The sequence below is a fragment of the Anopheles funestus genome, chromosome 2RL (assembly GCF_943734845.2).
Source record: "Anopheles funestus chromosome 2RL, idAnoFuneDA-416_04, whole genome shotgun sequence".
NCBI classification, from domain to species: domain Eukaryota; kingdom Metazoa; phylum Arthropoda; class Insecta; order Diptera; family Culicidae; genus Anopheles; species Anopheles funestus.
The window spans coordinates 65,773,003-65,794,247 of record NC_064598.1 but is presented as its reverse complement, the minus strand read 5'-3'; the positions used below and the strand labels follow the sequence as shown (position 1 = coordinate 65,794,247).

Genomic DNA, 21,245 nt, shown 5'->3' with positions numbered 1-21,245 from the left:
GCGTGAGGATTTTTTTTCTATTTCTAAAAATCACTTTCTACACTGGTGAAATGCAACTATGCAATTTTCATTTTATAGCAAGTATGTTTGCAAACATTCCATTTAAATCAGGTTTAGTGGTAAAATCAATAATAAGTATAAATACTTAAAAAAATGCATATTATTTGTTACGAACATGTTAAAATATTATTTGTTTATAAAAAAAAATCAAAAGCTAGAGCGACTTTTCCCATGTGCAGGCTTGCTCATTTCGAAACTTGTCAAATCATAACATCATTTACAGTAAGTATCTTTCATTACCATTATGATTAACTTCATCATCGTCAACTGTAACACTATCATAAATAAATAAGCCGAAAAGTCTTCACCTCAAACACATTCGATGCCTGTCAATGTACCTTCACTATCCGTACAACAAATTGGTACGTTCCCTTGTTAAAGATCTTACTGCAGCTAATGTCGATGGTATACGAAACTCGAACGTACAAAGCAAATATTTCGTACTTCAAGTACGTGCTACGTTTCACCAGAACGAGAATTCCATTTCAATTGAGACCGCCCTCAACACGAGAACTCCATTAATCGCCCTCAAGGATATGATGGGTGCGTGTCTACGATAAATTCGCAACAAATGCGATAATCCACTTGCAGCTTCGTAGTAGCTGACCTCACCAATAATGTTGGCTTATACGCAGGCCCTGGTCTAACAAAACTGGCACTAATTAATTCAACTTTTTTCTTTTTTTGCGTCGTATATTCATAGCGTTTACTTCAATGCGGTTGCTTTCAAGTGGAGGCATCTATTTCGTTTGGTTGAGAACTTTGCGATTCCGCAAGTTGCGTTTGTTTTTGTTTTTCTTTTCCCATCACGAATGGACATTCGCCAACTTGTTCTACATTGCCGGCTATGCAAAAATATGCACATCACTTCAAATAATTCAAATTAGGTCTTATGAAATAAACTATTTTTTTTTTTTGAGAATAGTACATTTCGGTCTGTGAATTAAATTTTGTACTCTCTTCAATTCTTTGTCCATACAAGCTAAGATCCGAAACGAATACATAACATACAATACATACTGTAGCAAAACCAGTTCTTTATTCATTATTTCAATTACTCTGTATCATACTCAAGCGGCGTATTGCTGTACTGTCAGAAATGATTAATGAAGTACATCACTTTCCTACTGAATAAATAAAATATCAATATTGCAAATGATACAGAAGCAAATCACCAACGGTCTGGTTTGTGTAATTCTGAACTCATTTTGGCATGTGCAATGATATGTGTGGTAAACTGGAACCAAGTCATCCCGTCGTGAAACATTACCGATCGGGTACTACTTGAAGTCAATGCACGCAAAATCAGAATTTATACATGCTTTGTAAGCTATAACACGTCTTTACATCTCAATTGCAACCCTTAAGATTTACAGCGTCAGTGTGGAGCTGACGTCACCCCGGCTCTAAACGCTTAGCAATTGTCGCGTTTGCGAACGCGAATCAGAAAAATTTTGCGAAACTCCATATAAAAAAAATTGTGAAAAGTCGCTATACGTGTATTTTCAGCGAAAAATCGCGATTCGAAGCGCGACTTGACGCCATGACAGTTTTCTGTAATAACAAGGTAAACATGGCAATACCAAGGTAAACTAATACAAATTAAAAAATTAAATATTTTGAGTGTTATTAATATTGTAAATTAAATTAACAAATCGAGTGCTATTTATTTTTTAAAAGTACACAGGATTTGTATATAATTATTGTAAATGTCAATATTATTTTTAAAACAGAAGAATCGCTGTTAATTCAAAACAAAAATCCCATATCGTGGACAAATGCAGGACTGCATTGTTTATGAATTTATTACTTGTATGTTGAACTTGCTTGAACAAGATAAATTAATTAATAATTAATTAATAATTAATTAAATTAATTAATTAGAAAAAATATTAGAGTTTAAAAAAATAGAGTTAAAAAATATTAGATAGTCCACAGCACAGTGTTCGATCCCTTTTGGAAGCTGTGTTGGAATCGTGGTTATGAATACCTGTATATTGATGGTAGTTTGGAAGCTGTGTTGGAATCGTGGTTATGAATACCTGTATATTGAGGGTACGGTGACGGTCATGAAATGAGAAAAAAGCCATAAACGTTTGATTACCCGTATTCGAAGATTTTTACCTTTGTGCTACTCGAAGCTGCCGATCCCAATTATATTTTGCCCGGTGTATGACGCGGTGGGCAAACACATCTTCGTTCACCTATTTATCTTGTTACAATTCTTTCTGGCTACCGGAAAAAAATTATAACAAGATTTTCCAGCGTTAAACACACAATAAAACAAAACGGACCAATCTGCGGTACTGTTAGCAACAGCCGTTATTTGTATCACAGGAGTTAGCAGCATCCTGCCACGAGCTTTCTTGATGGTCCATTGTTTTGAAACATCGTCACTGGAGTTAAAAAACTTGCCTTTCTCATCAACTTCATCAAAACAATAAATTTACTATTTATTATAATTTTCTTTGTTTAAATTAATTTAATTTAATTCGAAATTAATTTCCCGCTACCGGTCAGATTGAAAACATAAACAAACCTTGCACGAGAAAAGTTAAACAACCTTGAAGTCGCGCCGAAAGTCGCAAAATTTTTTGGGAAAACTGTGCTACGATTGTCGCGTTCGCAAACGCGACAATTGCTAAGCATGTAGGCACGGGGTCAGATACTGAACTACACGCTGAACACTTTCATACTCATCTCTCGACAAATCACACACAGTTCTATATCGATGCCGTATGGTTTGACAAACGGCTCGTGCGAGATGAAAAATCATTTTCCTTTTTTTTCGGCAAACATCGCGTAAAACCAGCACAAGCAGCGAGGTAAACAGCCAGCTGCAGGCATCTATTGCGCAGTGGAAGTATATTTTTCAATCACATAAATGTGAGAAAAACACTTTTCAAATCTTTTTACTGTTGCAAAAAGATAAATCATTTGAATCAACAAAATAAAATACAATTATTTATTTGATACTCAAATGCATAGAAGTCCAATAGTAATGCATAGAACCAACTGCCAAAGTGTTTCAATATCATCGTCTAAAATATAGTCTATTTTCTTATTCCAATAAACACCTGAAACTTAATCTCACTTACTGCTCATATACTTACTTCAATACAATAAACGTTCACAGAAGTGTGAAGTGGACGGTTCTACTTTATCACTAAATAAAATCACATTTTAATTTCCATCTTAAGGATCAAGTAATTCATTCTCACAACATTTTCACTGGTACGTAAATGTTTGGATGGTAAATAAATAATGCCGTGCGAAAGGAAGGAAAGTAGTGCAAGTATCGTTTAAAATATAAACAACACGCGCCTAACCACAAGCCGATCTGTCATTCGATGTCAAGTTCACGCACTCGTACGATCGTCTTGCAAAACATGACTCGAAGGCGCCACCGCACGCGACACGAGCGAACTGCAAACGCAAAAAAGGTGCTACACGCAAGTTTACCAGAATCAAATCTGGCCGTGCCGGGAAGCAACGCACTTGTCACCCGATGGTGTCGTTTGCTAACGTGAAACTGCGGCTCACGGTCGACCATTTCACTGTTAGCTCATCATCAACATGAGCTGGCGCGGCTACGATCACCTTGCGCATTCGTATACTTTCTCACGCTGAGCTGATGATGCACGAAGCTCCCGCATGATGTAGATGACGATGATGTATCCTCTCAATGAACGAAATATATTTCTCGCGAGACCAGTACAGCAGCGTGGTTGACGCTGGTGTAAATGGTAGGATTGAAAGGATTATTCTGATGCCCGAAGTATCAGCACACTCGGGGAGCTGAAACACCCCGAGGGAAACATACGATGGTAAGGGAATTGCGTTCATCAGCTGCGATGTCCGTGAGTCATGCACATCACCATAAAGATGGGGGAACGCACCGGGAATTGATGCTCCCATCAGTGGTTGCTTCACTTGATGCGCAGCTCGGTTCACGAAAAGGTGCCCGGCTGGTTGTATGGAGAGAAAAGTGAACGAAACGGATGCATCTAAATATAAATAAATTCGGACGTTTTTTAAACCGAATAGGGGTTTGAGACAAGTAGTATGATCCATTAAATTGGTAGTGTCGCATGACAACCAACACGATAGACAGGAATCGGAATTAAAGCGATACTCGTCAGTTGTCTTTTTAAATAAGTGCGAACAATTAGCCTACAATGTATCGTATTCGTATTCAATTATTTAGTTTTCTTGGCGGAAAACCCCGAAGAAACTGAAAGAAAACCAATTCTCATACCGCAATGCAACTTGATCGTTAAAAATTATTTCTCTGGCTTTTTCATTAAAAATTATGTGAAAATAATAAGTCCGACGTATCCGATTCATTTCCCATGGCAAATCAGCATAATTCTTATTTAAGAGTACATATTGTAAATTAACATTCTTTTTTTAAATTTTCTTCCCTTGAGACCACTTGTTGCCATCTTCTACCCTTTGATCAGCCTTGGAATTTGATCTAATTCCGGTAGTCGCAATCCGAGCTCCATATGTTAGCCACCCACGGGAGGCAAACGAGAAACTATGAAAAAATTATACTAAAAATATGCTCTCTACACTGAAGGGAAACGCTCGAAGCCATAGAAGAAAAAACCGAACAGATGATTTGTTTGTCTGTTAACCCTTTGATCAAAGAAGCTTCAAGCAGCACCAAGAAAATGGTTTCAATAGTGATGAAAGTCTTGCAATGTAAACAGCGCATTGTTGCGTAGTTGAAAAAAAGTTTACAAATTTGCTAGACCAGCAATAGAAAAAAATTTCACGAATAAAAAAAATAGATTTTTTCTTCTTTCACGTCTTCCTTCAAATTATTATTTCAAATAGCACACAAGAGGGTTTTCAAAAATACAAATGTTGTAAAGACCTTTCTATGACTGCTTATGACAGCTTATCAATGAGTCAAGTACATAGACATCTTATCTTTTTATACTACTGAGATAACCAAGTTTATATCCAAAGATTTAACAAAACTAAAACCACCACACAATACTCATTTACAAGATCGATTGTTTGCTCCAACTTCATACACCACCCGTGTTCGGAAACGCATGATGGGCATTCGGCATTGGAGAGTTAAAAAAAAGTCCAAACCAATGCCACACGCCGGCGTCCAACACTATCCGCCTGGCTGTCGCTCTCTTGAGAAACATGGGTTTGCTCGTCGTCTCGATTAGCAAACGGTTGGTGGCAGCAGCAGTATGGGATGTTGATCGGCGGTACAGGTCGCAACATACCGACCCTGCATTCGGCCGATCTCTTAACAGACCCAACGGTAGAATTATACCGTACAGACGATACGCACGTATCTGCGCAGACGCCAGCATTGACATGAAACTGCTGTGATGCCATTTTATTTATTTTTTGTCTTTGGATTCTGGAAAAATAACCGTCTGATTGTACGTGTAACCGATGCAACCGCAGTTCCGATATCTAGCTAGCATAACAAGCGTTTTGATAACATTCATATTGTGCGTGGCAATAACACTTTACAATTCCAACGGAACTGATAATGAAATTGCATCTGCCCCATTGGCATATTGAGAATGGAAAATCATCATAATAATAAAAATACCTCCATTGACGCTGTTTTCCTTGTTGGCTTCCTTATTTTTTAGTAGATGTGCCGCAAGCTTACCTGGAATGAAAATTAAACCATAGAAGCGGTTAGTTATTTGGAAAATAGGAGATTCATTTACATTTATAAAAAAAATGATTTCAAAGATTAAATTTGTTTAATTTACAAAAACTTTTTTTTATCTCTTATGCTAACTTGGCTTCGGAAAATTAAACGAAAACTCAAAGAAAAGTATATTAGTAAGTTTTCACCCACATTTTGACCCAGTTTTTTTTACCGAAGCCGCAAAGCAGTTTGCCCAAAAAAAAGCAAACTGCCGCACCTCATTTAGGGCAATCGATCCGAACGAAAAGACCTACATTACAAGCAAGAAACTGATTCGATCGACAGTGAAACCTTCACTAACCGCTATACCGTTTCATTATGCTTTATTGTCCCAATTTTGCTTTAACGAAAACGCCGCATGGGCGTCACACACCTTTCGTTCACAATGTTCTTACACACATATGGACGGGATTAAAAATTAAAAAATGGGTGAGCTTTATCACAGTGCGCTAGTATTTCTTTTCAATAAATATTTAAAGCAATAAATTGGCAAAAAGAGATTACCGGGAGCTCTCTCAAAATGGGTAACGTTTTTCAATTTTCCAACATTCAATCAGCCATGCAAGAGTAATTAGTTTTTTTATGCAATGAGGCACATCATTCGGTTTATCGTCGATGGTTTTAAGCAGCATTGCATTTTACACGCACGAGATCATGAAAGGGCAATCCCAGCATTAACCCGAAACGTGCTGTACATAATGCATTTAATTTTCACTTCGTTTCAATTCAATCCATACAGCAAATAATGGTTATTAGCCAACAAAATCTTCTCCAGCTGTATGAAGAAAAAATACATATCGTACGAAAACAGCCACATGAAAGCGAAATTGAATATAAACCCTTGGCCACACAAAAACCACCGCCGATGGTACGGGTATCGTGCTTACGCATCACAACATACAAACTACACTTCTTCGCTATACCTACTTTTCGCAAGATTTCGTTTGGTTTTCTTCCACGGAATGAGATAGATTAATGAATTCATTACGGCGACGAGACTGACTGACGTTGTTCAATCGTGAAATGCACGCAAGTCGCCGCAGAAGAATTTCGTTTTTTTGTGCGTTCAATGTCTGCACCCTTAAAACGGATCACAATCTTCCCTGCGCTTGAGCCAGTGGGTGAGATGGTTTCTTATTTGCTTCGATGATGCGTCGGGTCGTGTCGGGAAACTTTCGAATAGGACAGCAGCCGGGACGGAACAAAGTCGCAAAGCAACACCAATGAATGATGCACTTTATGCTTGCCGCCGGTTTTGTTGTACCAATAAAACGTTTCACTTGTTTTAGCACCAGCGTTCGGGGGATAGGTCAGGCAACAGAAAAAAATACAACTTACAACTGGGGTACCACTTGGCAAAACTTTGTTCAAGTAAATCAAACGCTTTAATTGATCTGAAAGCAAGAAGGTTTCAGGCTACTTTAAAGTCTACTGCGATGAGACAAGAAATTGGTGCACTGAAATCGATTCGCTATTTCTATGGAATCAGCTGAGCTAGGAAGTCCTAGCTTGCTTATTATGACAAACACTTGCACACGATGAAATTATCCTGTTTCTATTCTTCATATAACTTTAAATAATAGTTCACAATTCACAGGCCAATTCACAATTCACACCGAACGAACAAAATTAGTAGTTTTGCTAAAATAAAACTCCCAGCACATCACCACGGACACCAAAAAGGACACCAAGTAGGATTTTGACAGAAATGACATCCGCAACGGAGTAGGCAATAGAACAACACCACACCACCGTACACTCTCTTGTTGCACAGTTCGCGGTTGTGCAATAGTATTGGTTTACACCCGGTTTCCATGGGCGCCTACGAACATGTGCCCTCATATGCTTTCCTTGGCAAATAGGACGAAGAAAACTCCCGGCTTCCCTCTCTCGCATTTGCTACGCACACAATCATACCGTTTGTGACCGTCGCGAATGCACCGACCATTTTGGAGTAGGGGCAAAACAGTGAAAAATATCCACTTTGACAGAAGAACCCTTCACTTTCCAGGGGTTCGGTGGAAATTTGGCGAACAGTGGTGAAAGGTGTACGTGGGCAGGGTGGGAAGGAAAAACTACGGTGAAAATATTACGGAAAAAGTGTGCGCGCGCACCACTGGTTTGTGAAGAGCACCGACCGTAGCCAACGGAAGACAGGGTTAGTGACGATGAACAGGGTGGAAAACCTTAAGAGCCAAGGTTTCTATGCACATGAACGTACAGACGAACCCTGTGGCTTGGTGGAAATCCGTGCATTTTCCCGACAGTGATGAGTCATCAACACACATTGGTCGCTTCCTTTCGTGGAGTTTCTTCCCATAATACTCCCGAGCATGTTTTTCGCTCACAGTGAGAAGATTCTCTGTGTTTTGACGATTCCGAAATAAAATTGAGCGGTGGAAAACTAACGAGAAAATTGGACTAGGAAGCTGAAGGTTTTGGAAATGCGACAACTTGTCGCTGAACAGGGTGTTTCAGTGGAAAACAGGAGCAACATTTGTGTGGTTTTTTTTTTAATTTCTGAGTGGTATGAAGTTTAAACTTAAGTATGATTAAGGGAAAAAAGAAAATAATTATTTTGTAATTAAAATCACTAAACGTTTGTCGCTTATAAGTTCAACTTCTTAATAAAAATATTTTGATTATTATATCACCCCGATCCTCTCGTCCTAAGTAGTAGAAATAGGCCCTCGTATGTAAACACATACTAGCAAAGCCACGAAATAAATAGTGGTTTAGACGCAATACCAAACAGTTACGTACCATTAGACCGTTCTACTAACGGATAACACCCAACAGACGATACAAATCTCCAAGATTGCTCCCACTGCATACAAAACATGCCGGCATTACGTTGCCCCGCATAAATTTGAAGTCACAAGGTCTTGTTCGCCGACGAACCTCATGGTACATGCCATCTTCGCATACATGCGCTTTATCCGTGTGTAGGAGACATGACACTGTCCTTTCGCCGGTCGTACCTGACAAGGTTGCAAAAATGCTTTCCGGTAGCCTCCCACCGATGTACTATTTCAATCTACTGGTTTGCAAAATTGTTTTGAAGATTGCTTCAGGGAAAATATAATAATCCAAAACGATAACGTAGTTGGAAAATTGATCACCTTAAAATCTTATTTTGCAATTTGCAAATTTACCAACAAAATTCATGGAATTTGCTTTACCATCACACTAGCATATTAAATCGAAATGGCTCAGAATGCACATTTATAGCAAGTGCATCAACTATGCCAAACTGGCAAGCTCAATTGTGCGATGGACGGGCTATGGACGTGGCCTAATAGAGCGTAAAATACCAACATAAGCAGTACGCGCGGTGGGTGGTGCTCGATTGCTTGACCGATGCCGCCAATGAACTACAATTAATCGAGTTTCCGTGGGTAATAATTAATTTATCGAGGTCGGGCTGTGGTCAGGGAGATCGCGTAATTTTGCAATTGCGATTTCAATACAACGCGAACGATCGGGTTTTGTGGTGCACCAAAGCATGCACATGCAAAGGTGCCTAATGTTTGCAAACAAAGTTGCGATGGGAATGCATTCGATCGGGTTTTTGGCTCTTTATGGATGAAATGCACATGCAAATGCATAACTCTTTGCTATTGTTTGTTCAACTTCTTTTTAACACTAGAATTACCAAACATTCTCAGCGTTTTTCGTTCATTTCGGTTACTTTTTTAACGATTTCAAAATGCTCATGTAAAAATCATGCATCAACTATTTGAAGGTTGTTTAAAATCAAAAATAATTTAATGAAAATGAAGCGTTCAAGTCAAACTAACCGGTCCAGTAATTCTAGTGTTAATGACATTTATATGCCATTCTGCTGCATGTCGATAAGTAATTTACAATTTGAATGTTTCATGAAAACCTTTCAAAAGTATATAAATGTTTGTTTTTCAAGCACCTTGTCACAACCCCAAAAAACACTTCACTTCTGAGTGAAGAATAAAGATGAAAATTCTGAAATCGTTCCCAGTGAAACTCTTCATCCCCATGGTACGCTAAACATTCAGCAAAGAATTGTCATATCATTAAAATCCCAATTCAAACATAATGTTTCGTTCCCTTCACCGAACACTACTTGTCGACACACAGTTAATGAGCCCACGGCAAGTACCGACGATTGAGTGTGACAAGAAAGATACAGCAGTAATCGTGTCTTGAAGGACTCTTTTCACGTAAGTACGCTCGTTGAAATCGGTTTTAACGATCACCCTCAATGAGACATAACTATTCTTACGGCAGCACTACCAAACCTCAAGAGTGTATTTATCGATTCGCAACGGAAACGGCAATTGAAGCACTCAAATGTCAGCTGTCCCTCCACACAGAATCTTCAGCGCACACAAGCTGTGACCATAAGATGCGTCGACCTCGGCCTGAATCATTCCAGGGACTCGATAATGACCAACTTCCCGCAAAAGGAAATAATTACGATCAACCGAAGAATCACACGAAATGCACTCGAGCGGGATTTTCGGGTGAACGAAAACGGTTCTTATCATTACCTTTTATCTTCTTCGGAACCTTCAGCGCGTTCCAGAGGTGCGTCGATGGTTGGGCCGGAGGTGGCTTCTGCACCACCAGATACTCCTGTTCCTGCCGGCAGAGGTCAAAGTCACTGCCACCGGTCGATGATTTGAGCTTGTTCAAGCGGTTCTGCTGCTCACAGAAACGATTACTACGCTTGAGCTCCTCCTCCAGCAGTGCATCCTGCAGCCGGGTCCTGGTGATGCTACCGGCCAGATCAGCGTTACGATGCCCATGCCCGTTTTTCACGCCAAGCTCGTTGTGTCCAACGAGTTCCGTGCGGGATGTTGGTATCGTGGTAAGTTGATGCTGCAATTTGCTCGCACCCGGCTTCTTGCCGCTGGTCACAAGCCGTCCCATCGTGTCGACTCTTAGCATGTGCTCAAGATAGAGCGCTTCCTTTGCGGTACACATGTTGTTAGGCACGTTACCACCGGCACTTGCAATTGCACAACTTGCAGCATAATTCGTTACGAGGTACACCTTGCTTCGGTACACCCCTCACCTCGGCTTCACAACTTGAACAATCGCCCACCGTTCAGCACGTTCTGAGCTATGCCGTGGAATATTGTTTCACGAAACTAACAGGTCTAAAAACACACGAAAAAAGTGCGTTGCGGCACCTTTTTTCCCCCAGACGGACCGTTTCAGTGGCACGGAAGCATAAAAGAAAACAAGCGAAAATGGTACGACCCACTAATACAACCACCAATCAATCATGTGGGTCGCGAGCAGATGCACGGCATCCGGACCGCAATACACTCCAAACAGTGGCGCACAGAAGAAATTCGGGACACACAACTCACATGCGCATCAGTGCACGCACAAACACGGTTTTTTTTGTTGCTTTTGGTACGCTGGGAAATAGATCATCAATTCTTCAATTTTCACCTATTTTCGTGGAGCTTCCGTAAGAAACTAACCTGCACCAACCGCACACGGTACAGTCCTCCGTACGATGCGTGAACTATTTCACGCAAAAATCCACACGCACAACAACACCCGATACGCGCACAACCGTTCGTTTCGGCAAGGTGATGAAAACTAAGCCTCAGATTTCTTGAGCACCTGTTTCTCCCCTTCTGCTTTTTTCCTCCAGATTCGCGACACCGGTCTCTCTTTTGGAGCTTCGAGTCGTTACTCACCAGCACATCGAATTTCTTTGGCAACGGTGTTTCTTCCTTAGGTGGGATATAATTTTTGGGTACCCTACAGCTCGTGGTCCCAAACGATATTCACCGTCTGACAGCGACGCATCTTTTGCGCCAGTTACTGAGCAACTGAGTCGTAAGGTGTGCGTGCATAGCAATCGCGACTACGCAAACGACGGTGAGATTATGCGCGCACGCAGACGATAGGGAGAGAAACACCCTTAAGTTTGGGAGAGTGTACATAAGACAGTGCTCCATCTCTTGAAAACATTTTCTTACTCCCATCCGAGTGTTTATTTAACCCCTCTAGGCACGTGCGTTAGAAGCATGGTTTGCGCATTAAAAGTACATCCCGAGAGTACGTGCGTTCCTCAACGAGTTCTTCTGTTCAATTATTCGGAATTGTTTATGAGTATTTTATTTTATTAATTTTTCTATATTTAGTGGAGATTTTTTTTTCAAATGTTATTTGCTTTCTAAGAGATAATATGTTAAATACCTTTAATGAATAACGTCAACTACCCACATGTCAACGATATCATGTTGAGGAGGAAGTTAAAACTACATTCAGGAAATGATTGTTTGAAAATCTTTTTTAGTTTAGTAGTTTATATTATAATTTAGGTCAATAAATTGGATTCTTGCATTAATTTTCTAATTTATTATTACTATTTCAAAACAACAGCAATTTAAGATACGATGTGTAGAATTCCTATAATAATATATTTTAATTTCAAGTAATTTGCAACAAAATCAATATTAGCAAGAGTGTTTAAATGATTTATAGCTTAAATTTTCCAACTTTTTATTAGAGGATCGCTCTGAAATCATTGACCATCGCACCGAAATTTGCAAGGATAATTAGAGCAAACCAAAATTATTCACTCATGACCCCGTCCGGTCTCACATTTCGTACGTTGATTAGCATCATTATCAATTTGGGAAATCACACTCACGAAGGTATACCGTCGAAAACAAAACCGCTTCACCACACCAGACCAAAAATCACACAAAACTAATCAAAACCGATTTCCAAATAATGATTTGGACCGTTGGGCCAACAATTTCCTACCAGAGCAAATATCAGTTATCTAGGCTTTGAGAAATCTGTCAGATCTGCCCTAGTCTCAGATTACACCCAAAACTGAAGCGATCAAATGTTGGAGGGGGTTTTGGGATGTTTTTTTTTGCTCTCCTCCATCTCGACACATAAACACAGCAATTTGCAAGCGGTGAACAAATTACTAGCGAACGATCAAATCGATCTAGCGATCATGATGATGATGATGATCAACTTGTATGCACACATTTCTCCACATTCGATTTCACGAGAGAGCGAGGCCGCAAAAAAAAGTCCATAAGACACACGTACATCAGCCAACCTAGTCGTCAAATGTGATGATGATTTATTTTATGCTTTAATTTTTATTTCATCTACCTAAACGGTACGCTTCAGAAGCGTTTCCTTTTCAGGCTGCGAACTTCTATTGAAACACGTTTTTTGGTAGCGAAATTTGTTCGAGCCTCTCACACTTTTGAGCGAATCAACAGACATTCATCATCCAGAGACGAATGCATCCAATGGTTTCATTCGATTAAATGAAATTTGAACGCAGAAAAGCTCTGTTAATTCGATCGCCCGAGCGCGAACCATAATTTCGTTATTAATCTTTCATTCACATCAATAGCCTCAAAACCGCTGTTTGGGTGGGGGGAAAATATTAAATTTTTCCAAAAGTAAACAACAGCAGATTTATCTTTCTGTGTCCTTCAACAAAAAAAACAAATGCTTGCCGGCTCTGTGATGATGGATAAAAGCACAGGTAAAAGCGCTAACAAATCGGTGGAAAAAGCTGGCCATATTTTCACTGCTCGAAGGGTACTGGAAAACCAAAATCGAAGCATTCCATTACGAATGAAAACGAAATCGAAAATCTACACAATCTCTAAGTGATCTTCGTGTTAAATCGCGCACCAAACCGCCCTACACCGTTTTGTGATTGTGGCTTTCGAGTGCAAACGGGCGGGGGGAAACAAAACGCAACACAGGGCGCATCACTCACGGGCGTTTGCAGGTTGATCCGGTGCCCCTCTTCACAACGATGGTTTAGCTAAGATCTCCGGGATACTGATACTGATGGTCGACGTTGGGTGGGCGAAAGTTGGGCAAATAGAGTGGCCTACGGTGGAGAAACGGAAAAGTAAAGTCCAAAACGTTACGGCTCCTTCCCCTCCGGGCTTCAGCCCGGTACAAAACAGTGCAGATAAATGCAATGATAAAGCGCATTAAATCATTGTTTCTGCCGCTCCCAGATCGGACCTTTTTTTGCGTCTATCGCTTTCGGAGAAATCGCTGCCCAAGAGCCACCACCCTGAGTGCAGAGACGCAACTCGTGTAATTGTTTCATTTCAGCCAAGGTACGAATGAATATTTATGCTGGCTGGAAAACTGGTGCCGTAATAGTTTGAGATGTTTTTTTTCGGTGGAATGTCACAGATGCACGATCACTGTTTGGGGTGAGTTTGGTGCACTTCATTGTTGTCCGGTCGGCGGTGAAAAAAAAATTAAAATCATTTATAGTGTGCCGCTATCTTTCTTTTATCACTATTTATCACCACACTATGCCGATTATATTTATAACAAAGACACAATTACACGTGAAATAAAGTTATTATAATCCACTCTGGGATGGGAAGAAAATGGTCTTTTTTCAGTTGCTAATAATTTCAACAGAAGATATTTCGCGATGCAAAAAAAGAAGTTACTTTCTTGGAGTAAATGAACTTGCCAAGAAAAACACTCTTCTATACGCAGACACACGTACACAAACATACTTTCGACCACCCTCAAATAGTCACGTGCATGGAGAAAAGGGTATTAAAAACCAACCACCACAAAACCATACATTGCCAATAAACAGCTCCAAAGGTTGCTCCCGAGTGCTACCCAAGATGCCAGACACCAAAATACGATCTGCGCGGTACGTTCAAACAACTGAACAACTCTGGTAGCTCGTTTGCACAAATCAGGTGTTGAAGGTTTTGCAGCTAAACGCCAAAAGCCAGACGCATAAGAGCCATCGCGCAACAAGATTGTTTTATGTGATTGGCGCGTCCCAATGCGTCCACACACATGCGAAAAGGGCAATCTTTGTTTAAATATTTACATTTTCACTCAAGCACATTTGAACTGCCGACTTAGCTTCTTGTCCTAAGCCGTGACGATGCTATCAAGTGATTTTATTTCTCTTTGCTAGAGCGTTCACTTTCGTGCGAAAATTAAACTTTCAATTTCCTTCACCAATTATGATCAAGGGCAAGTCTTTCTCTACATCGAAACATATTCAGCTAAATAGTACATCGACACACGACCAAACATGGCTGTTAATATTTAGCTAGTATTTGTTTTCCATTTCTCGCTGGGTAGTGCTATTTTATTTTGAACATTGTTTCATTTCAACAAAAACATTACACCCTCCTCTTGCCTCGTTGTCTGTTCAAGATGGTATAATGAAATCCCGTTCCATCAACGCCAGCCGTCCAATGTAAACCGTCGCTAGAGCCGTATGCTACTGAAGAAAACAAAACAAACGTACAACGATCATCAAAACATTCGTCAAAGGAAAGTAAAATCAATCCACCAACGTAAACCAGTTCGCATGTTCGACACTCTCAAAAAGGAACCCATCAGCGCGGACACGCGCGATTTTTATTCCGTTCCTTCAACATTTTTCTTCAAGTGAAGCAAATGGGAGTGCTGATTTTGTCTGCTACTTAAACGGTCGCGTGTTTAGCTTAATGGAAACATTTACTTTTCCACGGCAACGAGTCGCGTTTTGAACTTGACGAACCGGAAAAAGGAAACGAACGCACCAGAAGAAACAAATGGATCGGGCTCTGACAGACTTGATTGACTGCTAGAGCGTTTGACGCGGAGCGGGCGGTTTGGAAATATTTCCGATTTTATAGCATTCTTGTGATTTGTGGTTTCCGGATTGTGGATTTACATAAGAATCACACAGCATAACCTATACATTGTAAGATTTTTTTAAACATTGTAAAAAAATCACAGTTTTTGTTAAAAATGAAGCATGAAAAAAAAATTCGAACCTAGCCCAAAATTACGTTTATCCAAGCTAAGTCACAATTTAAAGTACGTCTAGATCAAAGTCTGATTTTAATCATTTATCTCATAAGACACTTTGACGAATATTTCAAAGTATAATATATTTCTAGATTGTACAAAAGCAAAACTTTATCTTGTTAGTTTATTTTTTAATGAATGTTAATAAATCGATTATGTGAATTGTCAAACGAACGCAAATAATGACTCTTTGCACTACTATCACTATTCTTTCTGAAGTCTTCATTTTGTACTAGAATACAACGAGACATAAAATGGTTTCTTTAAAAATGTTTGGCAGAGGAGTAGCCAAATTGAGAGTATCTCAATATACTTTCAGTAATATTTGTCATTATAATAGTGGTGATTACTTTCATTTAAATAGCTATTTCGATGACGCGACTCACAATGGAAAATAAAATGAGTTAAAAAAGTACATTTAATTTTTAAAATAATATAAAAGTTGAGAATACCCGGTAAAAATCGAGAAGGTCCTATAATATTAAAAAAGTGTATTTGTGCATAGTAGTAAATTCAGCATCGTTTCATTTTAAATGTTTTTGCTTATCATCTCGTCGAAAGCCAAACATACATAAACTGCCAAGGTAAATATTTAATTTGAAGAAAAGCAATAAAGAATTAACTACTTACATAGATCCAACAAAAAAAACTTCATTGATTGCAGTGAAAGTACAAAATCGGATCTGAAACATGATCCCTGTTCGATAGGGAAAAATCACGAATCACGCCGTTTCAAACATCGGAAGTTTGTTGTACCAAACGGTTTTTCAGTTTTCTGATTTTAGTATTCCCTCCGGCCTTAACAGCCGACTACCGCTGCAAATACTATTATTTTTTATGGTTCGATTAATTAAAAATACGTAACTTTTTTTTCTCGTTTTGTTTTGGTTCCTCTCTATCTCTTTCGCTACACAATCGATGACGATAAGTGAAGAAACAGCGGGTTTCCACCACAACGTGGCGTCCGTTACCTTCCCCAGTCGAAAACTTAACGCCACAGAAGCACTTTCTTCCGTCTTAAGAAATGGTGACTTCCGTAGGGGAAGAAAACAAACACAAAGAAGCTGCCCAAACATTTACTGCAATCAAGCGTAACGATGACAGTGTCGAAGTAGTGGCCATACGCAACTCTTAAAGAAACATTGTAAAAACGGAGCATTACTTAAAAGCGAACGAACGAAGCATTTGCAAGACGACGCACTTAGCAATTAAAATCGTAGTACCAAGAGGTGTCCACAGTTGTGTCTCCAATCTACAATCGTTGTCCACATTCCGCGTACCGGTCAATTAGGTAACCGTCATGTTTGGAGGTTCCCGTTTTTGCTAACGAATCTGCCATCGAATCGAAGATGGAAACTTGTTACGTAAACCGACGACCTGTCAGCGGAAGCAACAAACTGGCTCGTGATCGATGTCCCCTCGAGAGTTTTCGCCTCGGGAAAGATACTTCCGCGACACTTTTGATTAAATGATTTCACGTTTTTCCATCGGTTAGTGGCATGGCACGCGTCATATGTCGCCTTTTTCTTTTGGCGTACAGATTTCCATACCTATGGAGGTAGCAACAGCGTGAAAGCAACAGGTACCAACCGTACGATCCATCAGCGTTTCAAGATCATGATCACGATCGCTGAGTGCGTAGCCCTTTCGCCACCTTCTCACAGATCGATCGATCGAACTGGAATCTGTTTAATCGCACCGTTTTAATGGATTAACACACCGAATGAAGAACACATGCGTGCACGGTGAAGTATTGGAAGGCAAAAAACTTCATTCACAAGCTGGTTGGTTGTTTATGTTGCGATCGATACACGGGAATGTCGATAAATGCGGTTGTAACACCATGTCGAGCGAGGGCAAACTCCTGTGGCGTTTGCGGGTTTTGCTACAATAGGCATTCGAATGAATCGTTCCATCGATCGGAGTCGGAGCAATTATTGTGTTGCTTGAAAGTGTGTTATAGCGGCAAGAAAAAGAGTCATTCCATGAGTTGAGAGGAGGCGCGCAATGTGTAATTTTGGTTGCAGTTAATTTCTGTTTAATTGAGCGATTAATTTCAAAGACGATTGCCGATCTGTACTTCGGGCCGGACATACGTTTCGATCCAAAATGTTTGTGGTTTTAGTGGAGATTTCGTAACTTTGATTTTATCGACGTTTCTGTACTCATCTGCAAGTAAGTACTATTTGTCATTGAAAATTACACTTAAGAAATAAATCAATATTTTTTATAACTAGATAAACATTCATTATGAACGTGTAATTTCCCTTCTAATTTCCCCGTCTAATTTGTATTGTATACACGTATAGCAAGCACAAAATTATGAAAGAACAAATTGAAATGGGTTCTGTTTTTTCACATATGAACAATGTATCAATAAACAAAGCGAACATGTAATTTTATAATAATTAATATCGACCAAGCGCAACATTCGTTTAACAGATAGCAAAAATCCTTGTGCAAGTAACACGCCATTGTTAATGTTATTCCCAAAAATTCTCCGAATCCGAACCCTTATGGCCGCAATGTAACGCTCTTGTACGAACCAAAATCAATTAATCTCATCGCCTCTTTTGCGTCAGTTAGCTTCTTTTTTTGCTGCTGAAACATCAGCAAACCAAACCTGTCGATTTTCACGGATGTTGTCGATCGCATTAAACTCGCGCTTTGAATGAAATTACCCTGTTTCCCAATATATTTAGCAATACGGTAAGCCATAACACGCTTATCTACGCACGAAACCGTACAAACTACGGTGGTACGCTTTTCCATCCATCAATCCAAATGTTGGCTCTCGGTGCGGTGCGATTTTTCCGATGGGAAATCCTCTTCCCATCTTACTTTGACACCGTAACTTTGGGGCTTTGGCTTTTGTGGCACACTCTGCCTCAATTCTCCGCTATGCCGCTTGTTCTTTCCACTTCCCATCCAACGTTTCCAAGCAGCTCGCGCACGATGCGGAAAGTATTTTCCGCGCGAATATCTAGGTCGTACATTGTGCTGCTAATGCGGTCGACACCCAACAACAAACGACGACCATACCGGAGGGGAAAAGCTTCAAGAGAACCGTGGCTGAAGTTTCTGTGTGTTGACCCATTTCTTCATTGACTGGTGGAAAATCCAGGCAAATTCATTGCCTTTCCCCCTCTCCTTTGCCGAATCCGTATGTGTTGGGAATTCCTTAGGCTTTAGTTGCACGGTAAGCATCTTTGGGGCTCGCAGTACGAATTCCAGCTTTTCCTCCGCGATGGTCTCGATTACTTCATTAAGACGAAGTGCAGTGATAATGGTAATTACATAGAATTACCGGGATGGTTACTGTTTAATTACATACCAGCTACAGTACAGCCACTCCTAGCTTTAATTCCAGCTAATTCAGTAGTCCAAGCTCATGCTAAACGAAGACAAACGGGCATTTCTCTACCTTTGCCTTGCCCTGTTTCTCTCGCTCCCTCTCTCTATTCCCTTGCATACCTTGGTTTGCTAATTGTCTTCATAGTATCTGATTGCATTTTTTCCAGTGCGTGACGCATTTTTCCACAACAAATAGCTTAACTTCCCTTCATCCATGTTTTTAGTCCATTCGTTGTGAAGGCAAATTCACTGCCACAGACATTTCCCTAACACCGTTTTCCCTCACGCTTTCTCACGTCATAAATAACATTATTTTTATTATTCAAAATGGTATAATTTCATTTGAGACATATAAAACTCCATAATGAAAATGGTAAATTTGTCCTCAATGTTCGCAAAATTGAAGAAACCACTTTTTGATTTAGTTTGTCAGTATGTTAGTTTGTTTTAAGTTGGATTACAGGTATAAATTTTATTTTAAGTTTTCTTTTTTTTACCGTATAAAGATCATGTTTTACTAAAAATAGAATAAATTATACTTTCCCTATAAAAAAAAATCATAATCTCAGTTTTCTTATTGCTCAGTGTTACTATTGCCATTTTTCCTTTAATTTCTTTTCACTGCCACCTGACATGTGTGGTGCACATTTACCATCTGTTCGGAGACAAACGAAGCACATTTGTGCACATAAAATTTGCATAAATCAACCAACGCACAAACAAATAGCACGCCAGACGTAAGGGCGCCCTTTTCCCTATCCTTGTACTGTGCTGAATGAATAAAAAGGTCTCATTAGCGATCAGTTTGTGGAAGTGAAACAAAACGCACTGATTTGCATTTACTTCCGATTGGTGAAACAGGTAACATTGCATTACACCTTTGCTGTACGCAAGTTAAACAAAAAACCTTCGCTTTACTAAATAAGCATTTCTAGCATTGGAAATAAGAAAGGTATCTGATGGTAAAAGAATAAAAAATATGTATAGATAATACTAAGTAAAACGGTAAATAGTAAACTTCCTTCCGGTTCAGTAGAATATGGAAAGAGGAAGAGAGAGAAAGAAATGAACTAAGTAAATAGAAGTACCATGCTAACTGAATGGTTTAAAAGTGGTACAACATGCACGTAAAATTGGCAATAATTGTTATCCACGATCATCCAATCTTTCTTCTTCTTTCGTTTCGTTGTTTCCATTTTTAAATACTTCCACTTAACTCACTTTCAACGGCTGTTAAAACGTGCTGCTTACTAATGAGACCGTCCTCAGTGCAATAGGATTCCCTTTTTCACGAAAGTTAATTTTGCGCCAATACTACCGCAATGCCACATAGCCACAGCACACACTGTATAAGCATTCGGCGAATGCGTTAAATTATTTAATTAGACATAACATTCGACATGCATTTCCGTGCCGCAACTAACCACCCCGTTTGTGGGTGGTAAATTTTTCAAATGATTTAAGTTCACCCTTTGCTTGCTGCTCGACTGCACATGCTCTTCTGACCATGAAAGAACGGTATGCAGCGGATAAATGAAGCTGAAAGATAAAACCGTTTAAAAACAACCCTACTTGTTTATGCAGGTTGGTTATTTGTTTTACAAATTCAATTTTGAATGTTTTATTATTATAATTTTGTGAATCAAGAAGTTCAAAACTGCTGTATGGTGCATATAGTTGAAACGAATCAGCGAAACAACAGACACATCCGCAAAAAAAAAGATCGGCCTAAATAATTAAATTCAATAAAAGCCGGCAAACACACTGTTCTGCAGCTGCACGACATGATGCACCACCGTTTTCACTCAGACCAAACGATCCATGATAATTTGATCCCAAAAAAAAATGGCATCATCAACGAACACAAACGAATGGTCTTAAAACAAAATTCGTTTTACTCTCTCCGAGCTGTTTTGTTTTATTTTTTTTATTTCTGTTTTTTAAAGATACTCCACCAATGCGTCAATAATATGCTGCGAAATGCGGGCGTATGAGATGCGATTCCAGTAACTGGGGGGTCATGCAATTTTTGCTGTTCCTTTTTTTCTGCCAACTGCTCTGGCTGCTGCTTACTTTCACAATTGCTCATCCACAGCACGCACATCTAACTTCAACAACTTGCAGGTCAATCGAAGGGTGATTGTGCGCTTAAGATCCATAAAGACGCGGTTCCCAAGCCCGTGATACTGGTGGCAAAACCGATTGTTTCACCTAGGTAACACGGGGAAAAGAAATGGAAAGCACACGAAGGAATATAACACACAAAAAAATTCGTCTAATCATTAGT

General features: G+C 39.6%; 1 protein-coding gene across 6 annotated transcripts in view; it reads right to left on the bottom strand.

Moving 5' to 3' along the window:
• The window catches only part of LOC125765536 (uncharacterized), a 118,316-nt gene that overhangs the window by 16,980 nt on the left and 80,091 nt on the right, over positions 1-21,245 (bottom strand). For 5 of the 6 annotated variants that reach the window (XM_049430785.1, XM_049430787.1, XM_049430781.1 and 2 more), the window contains one exon: positions 5,651-5,713. The exons of the other annotated variant lie outside the window; for it this stretch is intronic. In XM_049430785.1, coding sequence (XP_049286742.1) covers positions 5,651-5,713 — 63 coding nt within the window. The remainder of the gene's footprint in view (positions 1-5,650; positions 5,714-21,245) is intronic. 6 annotated transcript variants of the gene reach the window in all.